At 39.9% G+C, this 26,462-nt stretch overlaps 1 protein-coding gene across 1 annotated transcript in view; it reads right to left on the bottom strand.

Moving 5' to 3' along the window:
• The window catches only part of LOC306763370 (A disintegrin and metalloproteinase with thrombospondin motifs 2-like), a gene marked incomplete at both ends in the record, with an annotated part of 142,533 nt that extends 127,136 nt beyond the window's left edge, over positions 1–15,397 (bottom strand). Inside the window, 2 exons of the mRNA XM_079250156.1 lie at positions 13,365–13,786; positions 15,310–15,397. Of these exons, the coding sequence (XP_079106282.1) occupies positions 13,365–13,786; positions 15,310–15,397 (510 nt within the window). The remainder of the gene's footprint in view (positions 1–13,364; positions 13,787–15,309) is intronic.
• Positions 15,398–26,462: the final 11,065 nt, after the last annotated feature.

Here is a 26,462-nt window from a genome sequence, read left to right as displayed (position 1 = left end):
TGCAGTTATTGTTTTCTTTTCTGCTATTTTGAGCTAATAAAAATCTACTGTATATCCTACATCTCATACACTGGAACTTTAAACTAAAAAATGTAGAGGCAATTAGGTTTTTCAAACATCTTGCTTTTAAAATCCGCATCTTGAAATTCACATGAATGAGACATGTCAGCAACATAAACAGCCAACAAACCCCTTTTCTTGCTCTGCCCACCACCAGGAATAGCTTGAAGAACACAAAAAATAATCTGGTGGGATCCCTAGACACCAGTCTGATGGGATCTTTGGGAAGCAAGCCCAATCCACAAAGACTTCACCCAGAATGCCCTAAAGGAAAAACTGCTAACATCTCAGGATCAGACACTCCAGGACACCTCCAGATGTCCCTTTTCCACACATTAACTAGTCACAGCTGTTTTGTTTGGGAAAAAAAAGAAACTCCTCAACATTAAGTGAACCATTATAATATGGCCCCTTACATGCACAGCCAAGAAATGTACGACATTTCAATGCATAAACACACACACACACACATACACACACACCACTAATGCAAGAAGTGGAGGGCTGTCTGTCTGAAACAAGTAGTCAAGTACAAGAATGACATGATGGGCACAGTATAAGCTCCAGTCCTTTAGGGCCACTGTCCTGCAGATTTAGGTGCTTCCCATAACTGGGTCAAACGTTTTTGCTGTCTGTGGTGTGTTGAAGTGGGAATACCTCTAAAACCTGCAGGGGCCGTCGAGTTTGATGGCAACAGGCAGAGCCATGTGCAATCAACTGTCTGTAGCTGTAAGTGCAGGGATGCAGTATGGGTAATATGCATGTTTGTCAAATCAGGAGCTGTTGAAACTGAAAATTGGCCAGTTTCATTAGCGCTCTAATCAAAAGTTTGTAACACTTAACGCTTACTTCCATGGTATTTTCAATGGGACAATGACATTCCAAACCAAACTGAATCCATTTCCTTCTGGCAACACATGATCACTTACAGAATATGAATTCCTGCATGTCAGTTTGACATTTTTAGAACAGCAAAACACATTTAGCATCTTCTTCAAACCACCTAGCTTCCAGCTTGCACTAGCCTCTAACGTCAGACATTCTTTTATGCACATGCAAATTAGCTGAAAGCTCCACCCAGCAAGTCGCCAGGACTAGTTTGTGCAATGTCTAACGAAGAACATGTGAGCTGTCTGACCTCGCCTTTCAAAGATAGTAGGCGGTTCTTTGCACAGGTGAAATCCTCCATAATCATGCAGCAAAGATTCTAACAGGTCGGCCGGAAAATCGTTGCAGGTGTCTTCCCATTGTTCAGAGTAACAGTAACTGGACTCAAATTGGCCTTTTATAAGGACGCGATCACCCATGGGGGTCTGTGTCAGTCATAAGATGGACAAGTGACCTGTCCAGGATGTGAAATGGGTTTCCTCCAGCCCTTCCGTAATACTCTAATGGGATAAAGTGGGTATAGTAAATGGAGCTCCCAGCTGTAAACATTTCATGCAGCAGGATTAAAAAATTATTTCCTCTGATAGGATTTAAGCATTTTCAGATTTCTTAGGATTTACCTATTAAATTGATTTGCTGTTCGGAGATGGCACCATTCTTTGCGAGTCTTTAATTCTGAATATTTTACAAAGACTCTGCACAGGTAGTGTTTTGTTTAGTATTATAATGAACGATGATATTGACTAAAAAATAAGAAAATAGAAAATGAGAAAATAAAAACTTTTTCCCCACTATGTGGCCTTGTTGCTGATTCACTGGACACATCCAGCACACCTTGAGGGTCCAACAACAAAATAACTGAAGCTCATACTGTGCTTTACATGGATCTGAGGTCTTCTCAGAGTCTCTATTACATCCTGGCAAACAGATTATATAATTGTAAGGCAGTATCCAAAGCTTTCCATGTACATGTTGGCAGACAATCAGTCACACTGATCAAAGCACTAGATGTGTTTCTTTGTTTCTGCTGCTTCACTCCAGCCCCCACAGAGTCAGTTATTAGAATACAATATATTATTATATAATATATTACATATGCTGCTACTGTAACAAATCTCGTGGTCCTTATGCAGCAACAAAAGGCCCAAACATAATGCACCAGGAAAGAAAGAGTTTTTATTGTTCAATAGCAGAAAATAAAAACAGAAGCCTCGATATGATGAGGAGGGTGTGAGTTTCTGTTATGAGGTGCGATCCTTAGCTGCAACATGCAAAAGGACTTTTATACGTAGACGCTGTATGCAAGCAGCATTCTGAGATTCAGACAGGCAAATAGGCTTTGTGTGGTCAAGGAGCATGTAAACACAAAATACAAACGAGAAAAAGCAAAGCGAGGAAGATGAGGGCAGCACAACAAGAACTGAATGAAATGAAAGCAGCTGGTCCACATTAAATATCCATGATCAGTAAGAGGAGCGTTCTCGCTTCTTAAAGAAGCCAACTGACCTTAGACTGGGTGAAGAGACGATGTGAAGCCAGATACTACATGCTGATTATGATGCACCACCACCCCCCCACCCCCGTCTGTCTTTTCCCCCTTTCTCTCAGATTGTATTTTGCTTTTAAGGATTATGTGGGGGAGGCTTCCAGAGGAGGGGAGGGGAGGGTTAAAAACGCACGACCACTGGAGCCTGGTCAGTCAGGGGTGAGCATGCAGAGGGCTTGTTAAGATGGGGAAACAAGGGGAGGGTGTCTTGTTCGGTTTCCAAGAAGCTCCACAGAGGCTGCTGCGACCCATAGAACTGCTGACGTGGCAAGCATCGATCAGTTTCCTGCACGGCCCTGCAGCCTGACAGACTGATCAGTTGACTGGTGGCTGCCAAGCTGACAAGACAACAAAAATGCCTAAATCTTTATTAATGCTTTGTTTTCTTTACTTTGACTATTATTCTGTGATTCGCAACTGTCTTTCCCCATCTGGACCTCAAAGAGCCAGCTTCTTCAGGTGTAATAAGGATTAATACACGATGTCAACCATGCCTAAAACGCCATTTCATGATAACTGTTCCTCTAAATTTAACAGTGCAACAATATAGTTTCACTTTAGAATTAATAAAGAATTACTGAATTAAATGAAAATTTCTAAAATGGAATCCTTTCTTGTCTTTTAATGCTTTCTGTATTGGTTTTAAAATGGTACAAAACATAACACACTCATAGTTTTAGTACGTAAAATTCTTCCTCCAGCTGCATGAGTTCTTTGAATGATAAGTGGTGATCAAATAGAAGAATTAATACAACATGACATTAAACATAAATATACGTAAAGCAAGAACCAACATATGAGATATACTCATCAAATACTCTCATCCATATACCTGTTTTGAACATGTGTAGTTGCAGAGGGTCAAGCTGTTTACACACAGTGTGTTTGCACAAAACCCAAATTCTAAAATCCTCACATCGCTGTTTCACCACAGACCCTACAAATCATCATGACATCACAGGTGCTCATCCTCGCAAGCCGCCATCTGCAGGTTTCAGCGTATAAAAATAACCTGCATGCCATCACAGAGGTGTTTCCCTCTTACTGTTGGGGTTCCACGGCTCTATTTTCTTTGGTGAGTCCTGTTATTTCAGCCACTCAAATAAACCGTGCCAGCACTCTGTGAATGACAGCCAGCCGGAGGAAAGAGTGGCAAGGGGGCTGGTTAAGTGCAGTGAGTGAGCGGCGGTAATCACAGCTCTGGTAAAAGCACTCGTTTGCTCTGTGTAGCATTCCTGGTTTACTCTCAGTCTCCCGCTCCTCCTCTGATTCCGATAATAGCACTAGATTGAGTAATTGTATGTTTGAGTGGAGCTACACTGCAGGGTGGAACCTGCAATCAGATACTGAGAGCATGTTTCTTTCTCTCTCTCTCGCTCTCTCGTACTGTCTTGGCTCCTCATTCATGCTATGTCCCAGCAGTCTGGCCTATCCTCCACACCAAGCTCTCCCTCCAGCCCTGTGGTTCCTGCAGGCCTCACTCTTCTGCCCCCCCCGTCTACGCTTACTCACAGTCTACTCTACATGACCAGGGAGGGCTGGGGTCAATAACAGCTGTCTGCTGTGCTGTAATTGATGTCATCATTTCAATTTGAGCTGATTACAGTTGAGAGCTGCTTATCGTGTGACCCAGGGTGGAATAACACACTGTAGGGCCCTGTGAGCTGCTACGCCTGACCAGGCTTAACTGCTGGGTTGGCTGGATGGATGAATGGGTTGGCTCGGCCCTGGGCTGCCTTCTCTATTGACTTCTAATGTGGAGGTAATGACTGAATGTATTCCAGGGGCATGGCTGGCGCAAGTGTCCATGTCACGGACATTTATTGTTGTTCTAGGGCTATTGCCGTGATTGGCCTCCTCCTCTGTCGACACACTCTCACAAGATTAAACTCTCAAATGGCAGAGACTTCCGTGTGTGAAACCGAATTTACTACTGTCTGTGATTTTACACACTTCTATTTTAAATGCGTGAAAAGACTCTCATGGTGTAACAGTAAACGTCAGCTCAGAGGAGGACTCAGATGATTTTAGTCACGTTTAATCTCAGAAATGCTGAAAAACATCTTCAAACTTCGATTGTAGACTAGTTTTTATTTATCAAGCTGACTGTGATAGTATAAAACAGCAAAAGTCACGAAGATACACACAAAAAAGGCTTTTCCCACACTCACCCAAGGGGGTCTTGGCTTGTCCCATCTCAGGTTTTCAAGATGGGAACATGAACAACATATCGTACTCACTTAGGGCTGTCAGGCACGATTGTCAAATTAAAGGCAATGAGTATTTTCAATACGAATAATTGGGATTAATGGTTTTATTGCCTAAATCAGCTTTTATAGTCACATATAACAAACATTAACTGAATACAAATAAAGGGACATACGTTTTTTTTTTTTCCTTTATGTTTCCCGTTTAGAGCTTTGAAATAAAACATGCACATATACAGTATGACAATATACTGCAGAGGACATGCATGCAATGAGACGATGTTATCTAAAAAGACATTATGTGGAAATATGAATTTTTGAACAACTGTTTTAACACAGTATAGTTAAAAAGGCAACAATGCATATGATCATAATTATATCAAATAGGAGATTGCAGGATTATTAGTTAACTTCAAGGCCTGGCCTTTGACTGATCACATGAAGTCCGCTGTGCCATTAGGTTTTATTTGCATCACTTTCTTCTTCTGACATTTTTGAGCTGTTGCAGTCGTGTGTGTGATATGTATGATACTGCCACTTTCCAACTTGTTCTCAACCTGTTAATGGAAACATCCTAATGTGTATTTCCTGCGCAATCAAAGCTCCACGGCTGCAGTTTCCTGATGCCACATGGTTTGTTTCAGGAAAAACTAAACCGTTTGAAAAAAGGGTGAGTACTTAAAAAACAATACTAAGCAGGAGATTGGAAGAAGCATCTGTTTATCAGAGTCACAGGTAAACCAGTCAGCAAACAGGAGCATCCAAAGCTGACAGAATCAGCTCTTGCATTGATGTTTGTGTCATGAATAAATAGCTTGTGATATTTACTGTCTTGTGGTCATTATTTTGAAAATCTGAAGGCAACAACTGCAGCAACGCACTGGAAAATCCTTGGGTTCTACTGGATATGAAGCTTTGCAAGCAGAAAAAGCCATTTTCACACATGAAATCTGGAAAACATCTGGAGAATCAACTGTTCACACAGCAGTTCTCCAACTAGGTGGAAGAGGTTTGCCCAAAAGATGGGATGGGATTCATCGTGTTTTTACTGCTCGGAGGATCGGGATCTTCTTTTTTTTTTTTTATGATGATGACTTTTTACCTTGATGCCTATATTTCTATATTATGAAAACAAAAGAGAAAGAACTTGCAGAGAGCAGCCTCTGTCAGCAGACTGAATTCTCATGTGAGAAGGGCTCACTAAGACCTTTTCAAAACGAGAGAACAGGCTGGGAAAAATAGACATTCATTCTGACATCTGACATTTTTCTTTTACTTCTGCACAATTAAAGTTGTGATTTGATAAAAAAAAAAAAAAAAAAAAAGACCCGAATAGGTCAGTCATGCAGATGTTACTTCTGAAGAAATTCACTTGCAAGCTTATCACATTTTTTGGACTGTCCATTATGGTTATAGTGGTTTGAGCCTCTGAAACATGATTGCTCCACAGTGGAATAGGTTAAAAACAATGTGCACACCTGTCAATGATTTTGCATTTGTCTTTGCTGTTTACATCTGAGCGTTACCATCGAAAGCTCCAACCTTGCTTGCATTCATGCTGCGCACTGCCATTAAGAAAATATGGAAGAATATAGAAAGAGCAAATCCTGCAAAGAATCAGAGTAAATTGTTAAACGGCATAACTGACAGGAAGACCACTGAAATGATCCTCACAAAGCTGTTTAGAGCTGAACTTTTCCTACGTAGACAGCATGCCCTTAACCCTCAACACCAGTTGTCTGATTAGGAGCAGAGCTGTTGCTAAAAACAGACAGACTGCTCGCGAAAAGGAACTCTGTCTCTCGCTTTCTTTTTAGTTAGTCTTTTTTTGTTTTTTTGCAGAAGCTATGAATCTGTGGGTGTCAGGAAGCAAAGAAGCTGTCTGCCGCATTCTTTGTCTTTCTCCTTCTCTGTCATTTTCCTGACTCTTTTAATGCCATCATTAGGAGAGCTCTCCTGCTTACTGCTGCTGGCCAAACAGAGGAAGCGATGAGGGGGGGAGAGAAACCAAGACAAATGCGCTCACTGTTTTTTTGTCATACAAGTGAGATAAAGACGATCTAGAAAAACGTTGCTTTTACTGCTGCCTGCCTCTGCATTTGAAGTGTGTTTACGACATGCAAGTGAAACGTACGTCACAGATGTGGGTCGTTATCCAGGTGTGCATCCACCTGGATTGCTGGAGTAAAACCCAAGATGACAGGTAACGTGCTTCCTCTGTGAAAGACATGAAGACCACCTCTCATCCTGCCGGATTTTTTGACAGGATGAGATAACCCCCCTCTGTTCCCACGGTAACCTCAACCTGCCACCCTATTATTTGGAGACTGATGATTATTAAGCTGTGAAAGACAAGGCCTTAGACTACAGATATATATGTGATGGGGAAGCGCTACAATGACAGGATGAGTGCCAGTTAATCACATGTGTGTCAACCTGCAGCAAGTGCACCAATTACTTTAATTATATCTATTAGACAAGATTAGTCATTTGATTTTAGGGATTATTTCAATATTATTGGTTATGTAATATTTTCTCGTCCAGCTCTGTCATTACATATTTAACTGCGTTGCTTTAAAAGTCAAAGACATTCTGTGGAATTTGTGGATAGTTAGTGATTTTGCTTGATCGTCTTAGGTCCATCCACACTTTCTGTAATTTTCTGATTAGCTTTTCCATATTTTTCTCTTGCTTTGGGTCACATACTTAGCATTTAGATGCAGAATCAGCCCCAGCGTACAGTATAATGCTTATCACTCTCAACAGACTGTCTCTTTCTGTCTGTTCTTTTGGCTACTTCAAGGATAAGACTGCTTCACCTTGTCAAGTCACGGCTGCATGAGGGAGAAACGTAAGTGAGCTCACAAATGTGTTTTCATAAACAAGGCCTGACCGACCAAGAGTAGAAATAATGACCTTGATCGAAACAAAACAAACTTCACGCAAGTTCTGCTGATTTTTCTCAGGAAAATGAAAGTGCAAAAGAAAGCAATGATGTCAGTGTGCTGGGTACAGTGTGTCAACCTCAACTTTAATATCTCACAAAGCCATCATCATCATCATCATCAGTCATTGAAGGATAAATAGCAAAAATCCTGTGACCCTTGACCTCTAATCACTATGTGTCCTTGTGTCCTCTAAAAAAAGGGTGTTCTGCTGACACTTAAAATTCCCCATGAGACGGCAAAAAGACACACACGCATGAACGCACTTGACCTCACACCCACATGTGCACAAAAATCAGGCCAACACAGTCAACAGTCTCCACATCCCTCTCTGAACAAATACGAAAGGAAATGCTTGCTATGGTTAGAGGCTTTCTCCCTCTCTATCTTGCTTTAATCTCTCTATCCCACCCAAACACACACACACACACACACACACACACAAACAGATCCTGGTTTTAGGTGCAGGTCCTCCCACATGTATGTTCTGTTGTAAAGAAAATCTACAACCTCAACTCCCAAAAACTGTTAAGATGCTGGAAAACATTTTAAAAAAGTCAGAAATCTAATGAACTAATACTTTATTAACAACAGAAGATAAAACATATCAAGTCTTGAAATTGAGACATTTTACTCATTTATTGAAAATATAGGCTCATCTTGAAAGTGATGACTGCAACACAAAGAGCAGTGTTCCCCGTGCCTCAGTCTGTAAAGAGTCTTAGCATCTGGGAACTAAAAAGAACCACTTTGGGGTCCTAGGAGAGAAAATTTGGTCCCATTCTTGCATCATACAGGATTTCAGCAACTTTCACGTTTCAAGTTGTTCATGACAAGCACATCCAAGATGGGAGGGAAATGCAGTTGTCCATGCTTCTGAGGCCGTGCAAACCTTTTTAACAGCAGTAAAACAGCACAAGATGTATACAAATAAAGACATGATAAATATGGATATTTAAGATAATTACAACGTACACATTGTGACATTTACACCCACTGAGTTGAGTTGTGCTGTTAAAATAACACAATGAAAGGACACATTATTACTTTTTTTTTGTGTTTAATGGTGAAACATCTGGATTGCAGGCAAAGCCAGTTCAGTCCCTGGACTCTCCTACGATGAACTTGTGCTGTTGAAATTGATCCAATATGCATAATTTTGCTCAATGAGAAAAGATTCACTTGAAAAAATGAAATCATGTAGGTGAGGGACATACGTTGCTCTAAAATCTGCCCTGTATAGACTGGAACTTTAAGTACTGATGCAACAAGCCAGTTTCATAAGCACTAATACACTCCCATTCTATCAGAAATGTAGGATTTGGAAGTGAGACCTAGATGTCCCTTGTTTCCTTTTTATTCTAAAAGAAGTGGCATCCATGATTTCCAGGAAAGTCCGATGTAAATAAACTGAAAGAAAATATCTTTTCTGAATCATATGTCTTCCTTTTTGAATGACAGAACTTTAACCTGCTTTTATAAATGGCACAGCAATGGTTCACATACAGACAGAGATTTTTGGAAGTGTTCTTAAACCCATGAAAAAATTTACATTTCTGATTGCTGTTTGTTTTAATGCAGTGGCCTGAAGAAAACAGGTACTCAATATTAATATATTAATATTGGGAAGTGTCCCTATCACAAAGAGATTTCTTAAGATTTTCTGAATATTTTAGGGAAATGATGTCTTGTAGATGACTAAAAACCTGCAATTTCCTCACACATCATATTATAATCATACATATATATATATATATATATATATATATATATATATATATATATATATATATATATATATATATATATATATATATATATATATATATATATATATATATATGTATATTATTTATAATGTATGTATATTTATATCTAATATCGTAGACACATTTCTATTAAACCTCTACTCATCTTTAAATCTGAGAGGCTGCCTTTGTAAGGAACTTGTTTCATGCAGACTCATGTGACTGACCAGTTGGTGATTAACATATTTAGTTGTAACACATTCTCGTGTTGTTTCTCTTTACAAACCACAATTTTTTTCAGGTTTATGCAGCCCTGTCCCAACTATGTAAAGTGTGTTTTTTGAACTGATAAAATGTCTGACTTTTTGTTTTCTGTCTTCTGTGCTCTGTTGTGAACAAAACATTGGTTTATGAGATTCACGCACGTTTGTGTTCTTGTTTTTTTTTTCACATTTTAGACAGTGTGTTTGCAGCATTTCGTTTTGTTTTATTATTATTATTATGTGTGAGTCTGGCTTTCAGAATTTCACATATTTTCCTCCAAATTGTGAACATTACAGAAATGAAAAACACTGTTCAGGTATTTAACCTTGCAGATGTTGCGTCCCATCACATTCATAGCTAAAACAGAAGTGTACATTCCAACATAATGCAAACCTTGACATTATCTATTACAAACATGTATTTGCACCAGACACCTAATATAAAACTAAAACATGAAAGAGAAAAATATTCTGTATCTTCAGCCTCAAGCACTAAGTAAAGGCTTTCCTGACAAGACTGCATGCAACAAATCTTTCCTTTATGTAGTTTCAGTTTGATCAGATCAGCTCTTTAACTGGGCCCTTTTTAATTATTGCATAATTCTGAAACACTTAACTTTGAATGCAATGTATTTTTGATTCATTGTTTACATGTATGTTGTTTATATTCAGCTGAATCATTAAAAGGGACCCTTTGTTTCTCCCAGTGCATGAGAGCAACAGAGTTCATCCATCAATCATTTTATTATTTACACTCCTCCCATTGCTGGTTTCTTTATAATAAGTAACACAATGTCAGAAAAATTATTTCACAACCAAAATGCCAAACTCAACCCTACTGTAATGCCTAGGAACTCGTAGATGTTCGCAGAGAGCAACGTGGCACACACTAACATTTGTGTACAAAGTTAAGGCCTGCAAAGCTTACGGGTTTGTGTTTTGTTTGATCCATGCTGCACCTCATTTACACACAAAAAACGTAGAAACACAGGCAGCTTCATTTTATTTGGCCCTGCAAAAACACACACACACATGCACTCAGTTTGCTCACAGTGCAGTGTGCTGCCTCCTCTTAGCCGTGCAGCGAACTTACTGAACAATCACAGCAGCGTCCCTGTTTTTACTCTTTTCATCCTTTATCTTGATCACTACTACATTTTCAATAACAAAATAACTCTAAGCTGTATTTGTCATTGAAGAAGATGGGATTTCAGGGCAGGGTGGTCCTGCATGTCTCTGGGTTCAGAATAGCTGATTTGAACATTTGGTTGTATTACATAATGAGTGAAAAGATACTAAGAACATACTAGTGATGACATGCGTTGTTCATGGAGCAGATTGGAATGAAATGTAAGTAGACATTAATCGGATTATTAAATGGGATTTTTTTTTCTGTTCTTTACTTTTCTTTGTTTTCTTTTTTGGAGAGTTTTTAACGATATTTTTCAGAGATTATTTTCAGACATAATTGCTTTTCTCAAACTTTTACTCATCTGGAAGAAATAACATGGAAATTCATGTTTTACTGAAAAAAGTATAACTCAGCAAATCACCGCGCTTTTTTGTCATTCATTTAATGCCATGTTTTTCCTGCCCTGAATATGGATGTTAACCTTTCTTTACTTTTGTGTGGTTTGGCATGTCATGTTGTGTGCCAGTACCTCAGGATAACAACAACTCTTCCAAAAATAAATAAATAAATAAAATGTGCACACCTGACACACACAATGCACCTGAAGCCACGTGTTGTTAAAATTCAGCAACATGATATCTGGAAATAACTCTACCTTTAAAAATTCCCTATACTCACTTAAGCAGGAACAAACAGGGGCTTCAACATCAGAAGTAAGTTGTAGTACAGGTAACAAGTTATAAACTGTTTATTGCACAAATTGCAGCTTCTTGCTAAGAGGATGTGGAGTGGATGCAACACAGTGAGGGTGTTTTTGTACAAACAATTCTGCCATTCTGAAAGTAATCACTTGATTTGTTCACAGTCTTCATGAAGGTTAATTTTTCAGTTTGACTGTACTTAAAGTGGTCCGTGTGCACTCCTCTTCTGCACAGCTAAAGTCACTATATTCTGTAGTTTTCTTTGTGTGACTTCTTTGGGCCTAACAACCATATATCTCCTGATATTTGACATTTCTTTCTTCTTACAGGTGTTCCTTTTTTAGTTTGAATTTAATATATGACATGAAGAAACACTGAACATTAGCGTTTTTAACTGGACAATATGTCAAAGCTTCAACTATTATCAATAACTATCATCAATAACTTTCCTTACTTTCAGGTATGGCACAATTCCTGTGGAGGACAGAGCGGAATCGTGTCACAGATGGCCAAGACTGCTGGAATCTCATGGTCAGGGTTGCAATGTTTGCAACAGCTGTCCCTTTCCTGCTCTGTTGCAAAAACTCTGTTTGTTTGTTTGTTTGTTTTAACCACCAAACACATAAACGTTGCTCTGCAGATTTAAAAACTGCAGATGTCATTTTTGGGAATTTCGTTTAAACTGTAGATTTTTTTTCCGCATTTCATGAAATCTTCTTAAATCAGGCATTAATTCATCCCCGATGGACAAAGGAAATAGTGAGCAAACCTATTCTGCATGTTGGGCAGGCCTGTGCTCATTTATCTGAAACAAATTTTAAAACAAATGTAAGTGAAAACAGAAGTGCATCGAGAAGCCAGTGGTTGGTACTGACCGAGCTGTGATCTGTTAGAATGATACCTCCACAGTAACCACTCTCAGAGATTGCCAGTAAGCTTTGGGATGACAGTCCAGAGGAAGAAGCAATGGCCGTGAGTTGCCTCTGGCTGGTATCAAACTAAGTGGGCATGCCAGGTCTGGGCTGTCCTGGCTCCTTGCCTGCTCTCTCAGCTGCTTGCTTAGTCCCCAGTGTCCTCAATCCTAAACGAATCCAGTTGCTGCTCCAGTGGTGTGGGCTGATGTGGCTGACTAATGAACACTTTTCCTAATGAGGGGAACTCTTCCACCCAATCTCATCATTCCCTGTACTTCTTCTCTTCCTGCATAGTTCCTTGTATTTACTTGTCTATTTTTCCTCTGCCCTGCAGCTAATCTCTCACATTTTGCCTTCGTGCCCTCGTCTCCATCTCTCCGCATCCTCTCATCCCAGTTCCTGCGCAGTCTTCACACTGTCTGCATCTCACTTCACTCTCTTACTGACAGTCATTCACCAAATGTTTGCCATCTCCTTCCTTTTTTCCTCCATCCATCATCAGTTCTATTAAAAGCAACCACAATTCAGCCTTTCTGAGCAACTGTTGTGCAACCAAAATAATTTATGGGGGCAGTTTAAATGTCCATGCTGTTGTAGTGACAGTTATTTGTCTGCTAATCGTGTATCTGCGTATAAAGCAAGACCGCTAAATGCTATTCTAAAAGCTGAGAGGTTATCTTGAAAAATTCAGAAGATTCCATTTACAGGAAAAAAAAAAAAAAAAACTAAAAGGGACAGAAGAGAGGAATGAAAACATGACTCAGGTATTTCTCATGGCAGGCCTGGTGGTAGCCAGCGTAGAGGACAACAGCGAGGGCAGCACATCAAAAAGTTGACCCCGGGACAAACTGTGTGCTCTGGGGCAAACCAGAGAACATTTTCTGTTTCTGCTCGCTTCTGCGCCTTTGTGTCATTCTATCCACAGACAGCACACACAGGTATAACGGGATGTCCACTCACCAGGCCGTCGCAGTTGCTGATAGCCACAGTGGCTCCTGGCGCGTCAGTGATGTCCCCCACATACAGGCATTCATCATGAAGTGGCTCAGAGTACCGGATGCTGTCACTGTCATCATGCCATTCCATCTTGGCTCCGGGGGCCACCAGCCTGGCATTGTGGTGCAGACGCAGGTGGAATTCCCGGCCGAAGACGGTGACATTGTAGTAAAGCCGCTCCTGATGGGTTATGGGTTCTTGGTTCTCCTCAGTTCCTCTTGGTCCTTCCCACTCGTTGCCTTCTCCTACCTCCCTCCTCCGGCGCCTACGGGACTGCCCTCCTGCCACACGGCCAGCTGAGACAGCATGTGACAGAAAGTGGCCCTCTGCATCCACACTGATCGGCCTAACCAGTCCATACTCCCCCAGGACGTGCTGCAGGGAGTCTAGGAAAAGGACAGTCGGGGTTGGTTGGAGTTGAGACAAAAAAAAAAAAAAAGGACATGAGAGAGGGGGATGGAATGTTATTGGGTGATTAAGATGTGAGCATGTGGAAAGTAGTGAGAGGGAAGAAGAGCAGAGGTTGGAGATAAGAAAAAAAACGATGGGAAGAGGATACATCATGTGAGAAGAATGAGGGGGGGAGTAGGAGAAAGAGTAAGGGGTAAGAAAAAAATGCCATGGAATTATTTATTCCTTATTCCAAGTTGCGTCAAACTAAAACACAAACATTAAAAATGAAACAATAGCATTAACCTACACACAAACAAACCCACGAGCGTTTAGAAAAAAAACCCCCACCCATGAACCCGGAGGCGACCCTGGTGCGCGGCTGTGTGCGTTTGGAAACGGCAGCCTCAGCAGAGCGCGCGCGCGGCGCTCCTGACACCTTCTGTGCCCTTCCAACATCAACAGGGAAGTCGGGACAACGTCAAGGTGTTAGTTGCAGTTTTCTCACGCTGCTCTACTGTCAATCTGCACGATCCAGAAAAAAAAAAGAAAACATCCACACACTCAAACAAAATTGAACCCCTTAATTAAATCTATCGCCTCATTTTTCACACTGGATTGCATTAAAAAAAAAAAAAAAAAAAAAGAAAAGAAAACATCTTTCTAATTTGGACAAATATGCAACCAGAGCTTGTAACATTTTCTCTTAATCAAATATATGCTGTTCACAGGTGACAAGTGACAATACAGGTGCGTTTTGGAGACGATATGAGCGACGCTCCTGCCGCCCACACACACCCCCTAACACACACCCTGAGCCAAGGCCATTTTCTGTGTGACTGTCATAGAGTCACACAGTTATCCTGTCTGTCCCCGCGTGCAGTTATCCTCTTATCCACTGCAAGTGTCCACTTATCATGTCTAATTTCTAAAGTTTGCTGACTGATCAAATCAAGCTCAGTCTCTTAATATTTCTTGAAGCTCCGTGTCGGAGGAACGATTTGATAATAGCTGTGATCAATAGGCTGACATCCGACTCCAGCGTCCTGTCACAGATCGATAGATGCGACAGCAGCTGAATCACATAACGGCAGGCTACTTCACTGCAAAAATAAATAAATAAATAATAAACAATATATATATATATATATATATATATATATATATATATATATATATATATATATATATATATATATATATGTAACAATCTGCCAGTGCATCTGATGCTCCAATACGCCCCAGATCCAACCATCACATCACAACACTGTGCTTGCACCGCTGAGGGACCCTCAGAAAGTGCACCACAGCAGGACGCACAGAAGTTGCAAATCGTGTTATTTGCAAAACAAACTGAGAAAGCATGCTTGATATGAAACGCACAGAAGAGAGCGGACAGAGTGGGTTGCTGCTAATTGAGATGCAGACTTCCAGAGAGCGCTTGAGGAGCCCCGCGCGGACCAGAGATCACCAGATACGGAGTATAAACACTGACCACGTTTGGCTGTACTGTACTCACCAACGCTACTGGTGATGTAAAGGCCGCTGGTGTGCAGCAGAAAGGCCGGCAGAACAATTAGGACAGTAAATCCCTGCGAGAGACCCATGGCAGCTCCGAACTGCGCACGTGAGAGAGTGGGACTCCGGGCTCCAGTGTGGTGAAGTTCCCCGCCTGGCGCGACCAGCCACGCCACGACAGCAACAGCACAGCAGCCCGCAACTAGACTGCCAAGTGCACCGGGAGAGGCAGAGCTCTCCTCCCCCCTCTCTCTCTCTCTCTCTCTCTCTCTTTCCTCCTCCTCCTCTCCTTCGAGGTCTCTCTCTCTCTCTCTCTCTCTCTCTCTCTCTCTCTCTCTCTCTCTCTCTCTCTCTCTCTCAACTCTTCCTTTCTTTCCGCTCCGCGTCCCCCTCCTTCTCCCAACTCCTCACTTGCATTGGGCGTGCTCCCCACACTCTTTCCCCACGGTGCCTTGACACCACGTGTACACTAACACGCACTAATACACACACACTTAGGTACGCACACACCGGGTACCGGGCTCCCACCCACTCCCCGCGCAGCTCCGCTGTGTGAGAGGGGAGGATGTTCGGGAGCCCTGGCCGGCTGCATGACAGACAGGCCCGCTGACAGGCGAGCTGCTTCATCACACCTCCAGCGCGAGCCTCACCTTAAACTCTTTTTTTTTTTTTTTTTTTTTTTTTTTTTTTTTTTTTTAAAACAACTTGGCCGCTGTTTCTAGGATCATAGCTACTGTTCAACTCTCCGCTCCACCAGCCTCCGATATGCTGCAAGGTTTTCATAAACTTTGAATATTCCTACAAGCGTCCGGGATTTGGGTGTGAAACAGCGCCCCGTGTGGCTCACTGTTGGAAACGCACCCAGTTCTGTAAGGCCCAGGGGTTCAATTTACAGGTCCTGCTTGCCATGACCTCCACTGCCCTCATTTAGCACATCTACCCCAACTGACCACTAATCCTTTACTCTTAGAAACACTGATATGCATTAAATGCAAACAACACGTTTTCTTTTAGAAAAAGTTCGTTTTTAATCATTTATTGTTCATTTACACAAAAGTTATGATGGTCTGAATCAATTGCAGTATAAAAATGTTTTCCCCACAACTTAAATTAATTATAATTAATTATTGGTTTCTGTGTGTCGACTTTGAAGAGGCTGACTTTTATTTACTGTCTGTGGTTCCTTTTGATATTCGGTATCTTATTGAGGCTACTTGTCACCATAGGCATGTCAGATTTTTTTTTTTTTTTTTTTTTTTTTTTTACCACATAATTATTACTGAAACAAAAAGAAGAACAGTGGTACTAATGCAATACTAACAGATTTTCCTACCACAACCTCTAATTAGTTTTGTTAAATAAGTTACTTTTTTACACTGTGTTTTGCCTCTTTGTCACGGTGAAGGTGCTCTACATAAGCAGTAATAAATCTGACACTTAATTTTAACAACATTTAATTGAAAGTGAAAAGCAGTAGATAAACTCATAAAGACTTTCCACTCAGGCCCAGCGTTACAGTAAAAGTCAGGTTTCCATCTGCTAGTTAAGCAAATCTGAAATGATATTTTGAAGAGCTGCAAAAATAGAAATGACTCAGATATGTTTCCACAGTTAAAGCAGAAAAACTTGTCTGTACACTAAAGCCAACATAGGCTGGAAAGAGGACCGGGTATCACCACTAATTTCCTGAATCAGTTCAGTTTGATTCACAACTGGCTGATTTGGTTAAATTTAAATTAACTCCTGTTCAATTTTTTTGTTGATTCATTTACAGAGATTCATGTAACATCATTTATATTCTTGAATATCAAATAAAATCTCATATCACTATATTTATAAAACATTGAGCCCTTTTAAAATCAGATGTCTGGATGTAATCTGACAATTGTGGTGATCTAATATAACACATCTACATGCACTCCTTTGGTAAAATATTTGAAAGATGTTTTCTACATGTACAAGTCTGATATGCATCCATATTTTTGAATCATCGGGGGTTTTTTTTTTCCATACTTGGAAGCGCCACAGTCTTAACATTAGCTGCTAATGTAAGCAGTAAGAAGCTACTGAAGTTGTGCTCATATGTATTCATACCCTTTCATTAAAGAAAAGGCTGAATTTACAACAGTCACTCAAATAACTGGAGACGTAGAAAAGGAACAATAACTAAAAATTTGCAAAAAATATAATTTAGTAATATAAGACACTGTTTTTTCATTTAATTGAGTTGAAGAAAGAAAAAAAAAACCCCAAATTGGTCCTGGACAAATTAGAGCACTTTTCTGTTGAACAGTGGGACACAATACCTGTCAACAGATGCAGAAGTCTGACTGAGAGGAACAGAAAACACCTGACTGGAGCGGAAACATTCAAGGATTGTTCAACAAAATATTAGTTAATAACTCATGTAATATGAAATTGTTATTTGTTTGCTTTTTAAAAAAAATATTTCTATTGAACCAAAATTGGGAAATAATGTAATGATTTTCATGCAATTTTTATTTATTATTACTTTAGTCAATTTCAGTTTATTTTACAGGCAGCTGTTTTTTTCCTTCTTTAATGAAAGGGTATGAATAAATATGAGCACAACTGTAAATAGTTTACAGGGGGAATATTACATAATGGCAAATGAAGAAAGCAGAATTTGGGATTATTTATATATATATATATATATATATATATATATATATATATATATATATATATATATATATATATATATATATATATATAAAATTACTAATCTTCCTTCTCTTAATAGGTTTCAGAAAGTTTTTCAGCCTTACATTTAGGATTGTTATCGTTGGGTGTCCAGAAACAAAGTGTGCACACAGTAGAGCTTGGCTTAAAACCTGGCTACTTTGGCTACTTTAGAACTACATTAAATGAGTTTTTGCACACATTAGGCGACACCATTTTTTTATGAAGTAACTAGCAGCAATTCTAGCAATTTTTTCTGGCATTATTGGAAACTTTGGTTGATGGACGTGAAAAAAAGTATGGTTTACACTTATATATTAACCCTTTCATGTTGCCACTATAGTGGACACATTCTGACAAGCTTTTTTCTTGCATATTAATGAATGAGGATGGTATATTTATTTCATATTACTATTTATAATTTAATTTCCATCTTGGGATTAATAAAGTATTTTTCAATTAATTGCATGTCATATTTGTATATTAACCACTTCATTGGATGTTAGTGAGTCATCCAATACACTGCCTATAGTATAATTGTTATGACACAAGTTTGCCCATGCGATAAATAGGAAAAAATAAGATACATCTATATTTAATAAAATATTTGCATCATATAACTATTAAGTTTTATCTTATAAATGTTTTATACAATACATTAAAATAAATTATAAATCATGCTAAATTCAAATTTATAAGAAAGTATTATTGTATATGCCCGTACAGGTAAAATACTGCTATTAAAAAAATGATGTTGCATTGTTATTACTCATTAATCAATGCATGTATGAAAGGCCTAAAATGGTGGTACAGAAAAAAATGGAGTACTGCGTTATATATATATATATATATATATATATATATATATATATATATATATATATATATATATATATATATATATATATATATATATATATATATATATATATATATATACATACGGAAATGTCAGGCAAAACTTCACGAAGAACTGGAAAAGGCCTGGAATGTGCAAGCAACAGTTGTCCCCCGGCGGAGTTCCTAACAGATACCTGGAGAAACATCAGACATTTCCATCCAGAAGAACACAGTCCTTGGTACAGCTAAGATACTGTGCAGGACCCTCAAGCTCCCAGGACTCTGCTAGATGTCATGGATCGTGGAGGTGTGGACCCAAAAGCAGAGATGGGAGGCAGGATACAGAACCAACCCACACATTGTTTTGTTGTTGATGTTTTTATAAATAAATTTAAATTTGATCAAATTTATACACAAATAAATAAATAAGATGTATTGGACACTTTATTTGTGAAGTTTGGCCTGAAGATTATCGGTGCAGCTACATCTTCACATCAGATGGGAGTTGACAGACTCCACTGTGGCGGGTCCATGGACAGTCTTCTTAACTTCATGACTTGGTTTTTTCCTCCAAACACACATACTCCGGTTGGTCATCTTATATAGACACTTGTTTACATTTTAATTCAATCAGCTGCTCCTGGGTTCAGTTCAAGTTGTAGAAGCATCTCAAGGATGACTGATGGCCCAAGAGCTCATTTGGAGGCACATATGACTGACACAGATGGCATGTTGCTCTAGCATATTGAGTTCCACTGTGGATTTGCTGATTCACCTGGATTATCTGATCGGCGTGGCTTCTAAAAGGATTGGTTTGATGAAGTCAGGGATAAAGAGGAATCCTAGGCTTTTACAGATCTGTGAAGCAGATTCAATAAATATCTAATCCATCTTTGTTGAGTAATTTGAAGAAAACAACTGTTTATTTGGGACTAGTAAATCAAAAACACATAGAAATGAATTCTAATAACAGTTTTGTTATTTTCTGTCACCTGAGATGCTTTTAATGTTGCTATCACATGCGCTTATAAATGCAAAGTCTGTCCGCAGACTCACCTGTCATTTACAATTATTTGAAGCAATGTCGCATAATTACAACGTAAAAATTAACTTCATTCTCTTTATCATATTGATTGTATTCAATTATAGTAGTCTACAAAGTCCCCGGAGCTGGTTTTTTGATGTTCTTAGAAGACATCTGCACATCGCAACAGGTTGTTGCTTGATGAATTAATCTCCTTCATTCTGCTCAAATAAGGCAGACATAAAAAACGTAATAAGCCCACAACTATGACACAGATGCTGAGAGGTAAAGCCATAATCTCCTTGACCTCCATAGCGTTACTTCTCATTTCAGTTTGTGTGGATCCAGACAGAAAACTTGACATTATCATGAAACAGAAAGTGATTTGTGTGTTGTGTTTTTATTGATTTTTTTGTGTATTTTTGTGCAACCCTACATCACTTTCAAAGTAATATATTTCAGTAGGTCATCTGTTTTTTATTTCCAGAAGATTTTTTTTATGTTTATCTGGATTACCGGCTACTCAACAGCCGGTAATCCAGATGAAGGATTCAATATGGCACCACAGTGACTGGTTCAATGCAAACCATTGCATTTTCCAACCTTTAACCATATATTTTAATACCTAACTTTTTACAGAACCCTTTGTAATGTGTAGAAAACAGTAATGAAACTGTGTGAATGACTGAATCCTACAATGAAATTTAAGTTACCATAGTAACCATTTATCCTTCAACCTGACCTTCCTCTAACTTTGGACTTTGTGGCCTCTTAAGTATGATTCAACATTCCTTTTATGACTGTTTTACAAAAGTGAATAACGCCATACTTCTCTAAAGAGTTATTTCAGTCTCCTGCGGCACACATAAAAGCAAAAATCTCTTCTTTTGGCAAGAAAGTCCTGCATCGCCATGAAACATAAATCATTTATTGGGATTGCAGCTAAACATACAGCACACACACACAAAATATTGTAAATACACCCATTTTTTCAGCTTTCAAAAATATCCTGTCAAATGATAAATTGTGTGAAAGTTTTTCTACTTTTATTATTTGAGTTTGTCCTTTAATACCTCACAGCTTCCATGACTGCAAGAAGCAGAGCCGAAATCCCAGATGTTATGTATATTGAAGGAAAGAGCAGAATATCAGGATAACCAGTTAAAGTGAAAATTCAAAAACCAGAATTATAAAACCAAATAAAATTGTTTTGTCAACATATATGGCTATTTATTAGACCAACATGAAGAGACAGGTACAAGCGACCTGAGAGGTAAAGGTCAAAAGAGAGAAAAGCATGAAGCAAGAGAAGAATAATGCGTAGAGGTGGACATATCTGGGCCAGCATAGACACATGCACATGTAAACGCAATCCAGAATTACCTGGAGGTCTGTGCTTCACAAACACAGACACTCACCCTCCAGTGTGTTTGTGTGTGTGTGTGTGTGTGTGTGTGTGTGTGTTGGACAGCGAGAGGTCAGCTTTCACTGAGCATCAGGGTTACATCTGTGCTCTCAGTGCAGAGATCTCCACATGCTTGTTCAGGAATGCACACACATAGATGGCACTATGGTGCACACACACCACCTCCTGAAAAGAGCCACTCCCTGTTCTTTTCAGTGTCTACTGTCATGACATGAAAATGTCACAGTGTTCCTAAGTCTGAGTGCCCTGTGTGTCTGTGTGAAACCAGACCTCCTTCAAAAACATTGCCGCTGTTGCCCCTCTGCACCCCCCTGCCCATTTCTATCCCCCTCCGCCCACCTTTCTTCTCCCTCCTCTGACTCCTGGTCGCTTTGCTGTTGCTATGGAGATACCAAGCCCTGCACCTTGAAAAGTGCACTTGGAAGGTGGAGAGATAGACAATAAAATACTCCTTCCCAGACAAACATGCACACAGAGTCTTGTGTTTGTGGAGGTTGTTATGACTGAATTTGGTAGAGAGGGGTTTGTGTGTGCAGGAACATGTTTGTGTGTTTGTCTGAGAGGTGGGTGTTCAAATGCCCATTGCCTGTGCATGTGCAAACAGATTGTGAGTGCAGAAATTGGAGCTACATGGTCAGGCAAGTGAAGAAAATCTGTTCTCCTTGCAACATGTCGCACGGCTGCAGTGCTTCGTGTGTTGAAAGTGTGCTGCAATTACAAGTTGTATTATTAGTTTACTCAAGTGTTTATGTTCCACTTCTGTGAATTGCATGTCAACAACAAGTATTTATGTAAATTAAAGAAAATAGCTTATATTGTAAATAAGAACTCAGGTGAGTGTACATTATTCTTTCATAACATTTTTCTTCTGTGGTTTCAATGTAATGGAATTCAAAAGGTGAGCAGGTCTTTATTTGTGTGATTTTTTGGGTCTTAGATTTTTATTTTTTTTTTTGGTATTGTCTGCCTGATTAATAATGCACTTTTCTCATAAGAGGGTCCATGATGCACTTGCATGTGTAAAGGGCTATACTGAGTGAGCATATGCCAGATAGTGTCCTGCAGTGCCACCATGGCCAGTCTCTCCAATGACTCCTGCTGTCCTAGCAAGGTCAGGCAGCAGGCCACCATGTGTCTGCATGTATTAGCATACCTTATGAGTACAAGGACAGGTGTTCCCTGTGTCTTAAAGAGGTTACATGATGAGGCATCAAAACCCCATGGCAACACATCAGGCCAAAGCCCTGAACCTTGACACAAGTGGTGCTGAAAGTCAATTCACATAACTCTGTATGGGGTCTGAAAAACCAAACATGTGCAACAGAAAATAATGAATATGGTGGTATTGTTCAAGTCCACCAACAGATAGGGAAGTGTAATGAGTTACCCTGAGGATCCTTAATACAGCCACACACAGGGAGTTCTGGACAAATGACCAGTTTATTGGTGGAGGAGTATGAACAGAAGATCAGTTCGGGGGAATGGTCTGCAGAAGAAACCAGGCAACAGCTGGGAGGTAAACAGGATGGCAAAATACTCGTCCAGGCAACGACAAGGCTCAGAGATCCAAAGACAGGCAGGGTCGGTAACGAGAAGATCCGAAAAGTTGCGGTGTCCGTCGAGGGCAAGGCAAGGAGGGTAATCCAGGGGCATAAAGCCACCTGAGGATCAATCCGTAGAACGCTGGAACAAAACTAGACATAGGTCTGATTATTATCTGGCAGAAAAGGAGGGATTGGAGGGAGCTTAAGTAGGCAGTGAGAGAAAAGGAAACCAGGTGAACTGAATGAGGTAGCAGAGGCAATTAGGAAGCCAGCAGGTGGATCGAGTTACCAATGATGAGCGCCAGGAGATCAGGGTGGCAAAAACATGACAGGGAAGTCTATCAAGAAATCTTCAAACCTAATCGGAAAGCTTGCTTGTTTGTTTGGAGAATTAAAACTAGATCTGTAAAATCACAGTGAGGAGAGAACTAATCGCACAATGTCCCAAAATGTGCATTTCTTGCCAAGGCAAGTTCTTACAGACCAGTAAGCATCATGTACTGGCAGGTACAAGGATAGTCAGTACCCTGAAAAATGATTTACCCACCTTTGGATTTTTATTCATCTTGTTGCACTGCAAACTGTAGCGTAAGTGGACATTTAAACCAACATGGAATAATCTCAGTTGTCTCAAAGAAAAATGAAAATAATGTATTTTTAATGCTAAAAATGAGAAAAACAAAACTAATCATCATTTTGCCAGAAATGACAGAATTTTGTTTTATTTAATAAAGTCTATCTTAATTCAGTGAGTTTGGAAAACTACTAAGAAACCTTGTGAGCTGCACAATAAAAACTATGAAACTCCACAGATATGTTCTACAGTAGCATTAATTAGGAATGAATGAATGACCCCAGTTGGAAAATTGTCCTCACAATGTTCTGCATCTATACATCTGTAACGCATCTATCCCCGTACCATAGCTTAGGCACCTTAAAAACAAACTCTTGACGTTGGGTAACTCAATCTCTATCTATAAAAATCAAAATCGATACAATGTTCAGACCCAAGCCAGTCAGTTTTTTTTAATGGAGCTACAAAGAATTCAATTATGCTTTACTATCAGAACTAGGTTTCGAAAGGAGATTGGTATTAGCTGCTCCACAAAGAGCTTAGAACTTCCAGTCTACAATGAACACCTCACTCAATTTAGACAACAACATTTATTTAAATAAAAAACAATAAAAGGAATCTTCCATTTGAGAATAAAAAAATTGTCCTTGATCCTTTTTTTTTTATTTTTCCCCAAAACAAAAAAATATCTGAGCTCAGGAAAAATAAAAGTGCAATGTTGGGGCCCTTAAGTTTTTCCTACCACTCCCTTGGAACAGTGCGATGCTTTAGAGCAACAACATCCAGCGTAGTGCGATGCTTTAGAGCAACAACATCCAGCGTAGTGCGATGCCTTAGAGCAACAACATCCAGCGAGCTGTAGAATCCACTTGTGGCGATTACTTCACGCAGAGCAGAATGGCTCAGTGGCGGTATCTGATGAGGACTGTCTTGTAGAAATTCTTCTCACGGAACCGGGTATTCAAGAGCAAAAGGGGGGAAGGAAAAACCAACCTGCACACAAGTGTGCAGAAGAGTTAAATAACTTCACAACTCCCTATTAAACAAATTCAGTTGCTCAATCACAAGAAAATCCATATAAAACAAAGAAATTCACAGAAATTTTACAAGATCAATACTGCTCATGGAATGTAAACAGGACATTAATACAATTTAAGAGAAAGAAAAAGAGAGAAAAAGAAAAAAACAAAAGAGACCATACCAACGCACATTCTGTGGTCAAATTTGCATATGCCGCCATTTTAACGACAACCGGGCCTACTAATCAGGCAGTCGTCTTGCTAATGACATTACACCCACACATACTGCACAAATTTGGTTTCCTACTAACAAACAAACATTGCAGGAGTAGATTAAACTTACTACTGTAGCACAATGAACATGTAACATTCAAAAGAAATGCACAATTGAAACTAACTCACCAGAGGAGTCTGTGTAATGGCGACAACCTGTCGGACTCCACACAGCTTCACGAGCACACAGCTACGTGGCTTCTTACTCTAACAACACATTAAACATTTACTTTGATTATAACAACATTTAAGTTTCTTATCACTTGTCTACAGTAATGCATCTCAACATACCAAGTTCCAAAATGTTTTAGAGCTCGGGAGCTATGCGTTTCTCATCCGCTTTGCAGGAGGGAAAGGAAAGTTCTGGCGCAGCACCTCGCTGAACACGCTGCATCTCTGTGGTGCATTCACTGACCACCGGAAAAATCTGAATTTTTATTACTTCGCAAGTAACCTGGGTTACACACTCCCCCTCTAAAATGCATGAGTCCCTTCATGCAACTCTACTTAACAGGTGGTTGAAGGAAGATGATTCGAGAGAATGTTATGACAAAGCTCTGACAAGAAAGCGGTAAGAGACAAAATTACAGGTTCACCTAACTCATCATAAGTTAATTTACGAGGCTGACGTCTCTCTCTCTCAAAACGCCTCAACTCCACTGCCTCAGGTTCTGGATTTGCTTCAACAACACTGATACCATCCTGCTTCTTATCAGGCTCTGTCTGTTCAGGGATATCAATAACAACAAATTCAGGATGCTCATCAGGTGGAACGGGGTATGCAGCCACCACAACATCCTCTGAGTGTAATGAAGGCCCAGATGGGAAACAAGCATTGGGTGTCTCTTGAATATATATTCTTCGTTGTGAATCTGCAGTGGATAAGTTAGAATGTACCTCACTAGTGGACATCTGGGGTTCAGCGACAAGCCTCCCAGTCTGGATGAAAGGACCTCTAGTTATCACCTCTGGGACCACAAAATCTGGATACACTTCACCCTCATCACTGTACACCTCTTCTCCGTGACCATCAAAATCATCAGAGATCTGCTCTCCTATTTTGGTAGTGTCCCTCGTGCTCCTCCTTTTAGGAGTCTCTTGACATTCGTATTCCATTATCTCCTCTACAGGTAAGAAACCACACGGTAGGAGAAGGTCTCTATGTAAGGTGCGGTCTGGCCCATCTCCTGACTCAGGTCTTACCACATAGACCGGACTGTCACTCACACGCTTAATCACAACATGGATTCTTTGTTCCCATCTGTCTGCGAGTTTGTGTTTACCTCTGATGCTCATGTTTCTAACCAAAACCCTGTCTCCTTCACAGAGTTCTGCTGCCCTGATCTTCCTGTCAAACCTAACTTTGTTCCTTTCGCCAGTCTTACGGGAGTTTTTTGCAGCTAGAGCGTAGCTTTCTTCCAGGCAGTGTTGAAGGTTTTTCACATAATCTGAGTGGGATTTACAGTTGCCAACTTCGGGTTGGAGACCTAGGACCAGGTCAATGGGTAACCGGGGTTGTCTTCCAAACATTAACTCGTAAGGAGAGAAACCAGTTGTGTCATTTCTTGTGCAATTGTATGCATGAACTAGAGGCTTGACAAAGTCCCTCCAGTGGAACTTATTCTTCTCTTCCAAAGTACCCAACATATCGAGGAGCGTCCGGTTAAAACGTTCCACCGGGTTTCCACGAGGGTGATATGGAGTGGTACGGATTTTGACTGTTCCCATCAATGCACACAACTCTTTGATTG

The sequence above is a fragment of the Telmatherina bonti genome (genome assembly GCF_933228915.1).
Source record: "Telmatherina bonti genome assembly, chromosome: 12".
Taxonomy (NCBI): Eukaryota; Metazoa; Chordata; class Actinopteri; order Atheriniformes; family Telmatherinidae; genus Telmatherina; species Telmatherina bonti.
This window is presented reverse-complemented; position numbering and strand designations above follow the sequence as displayed.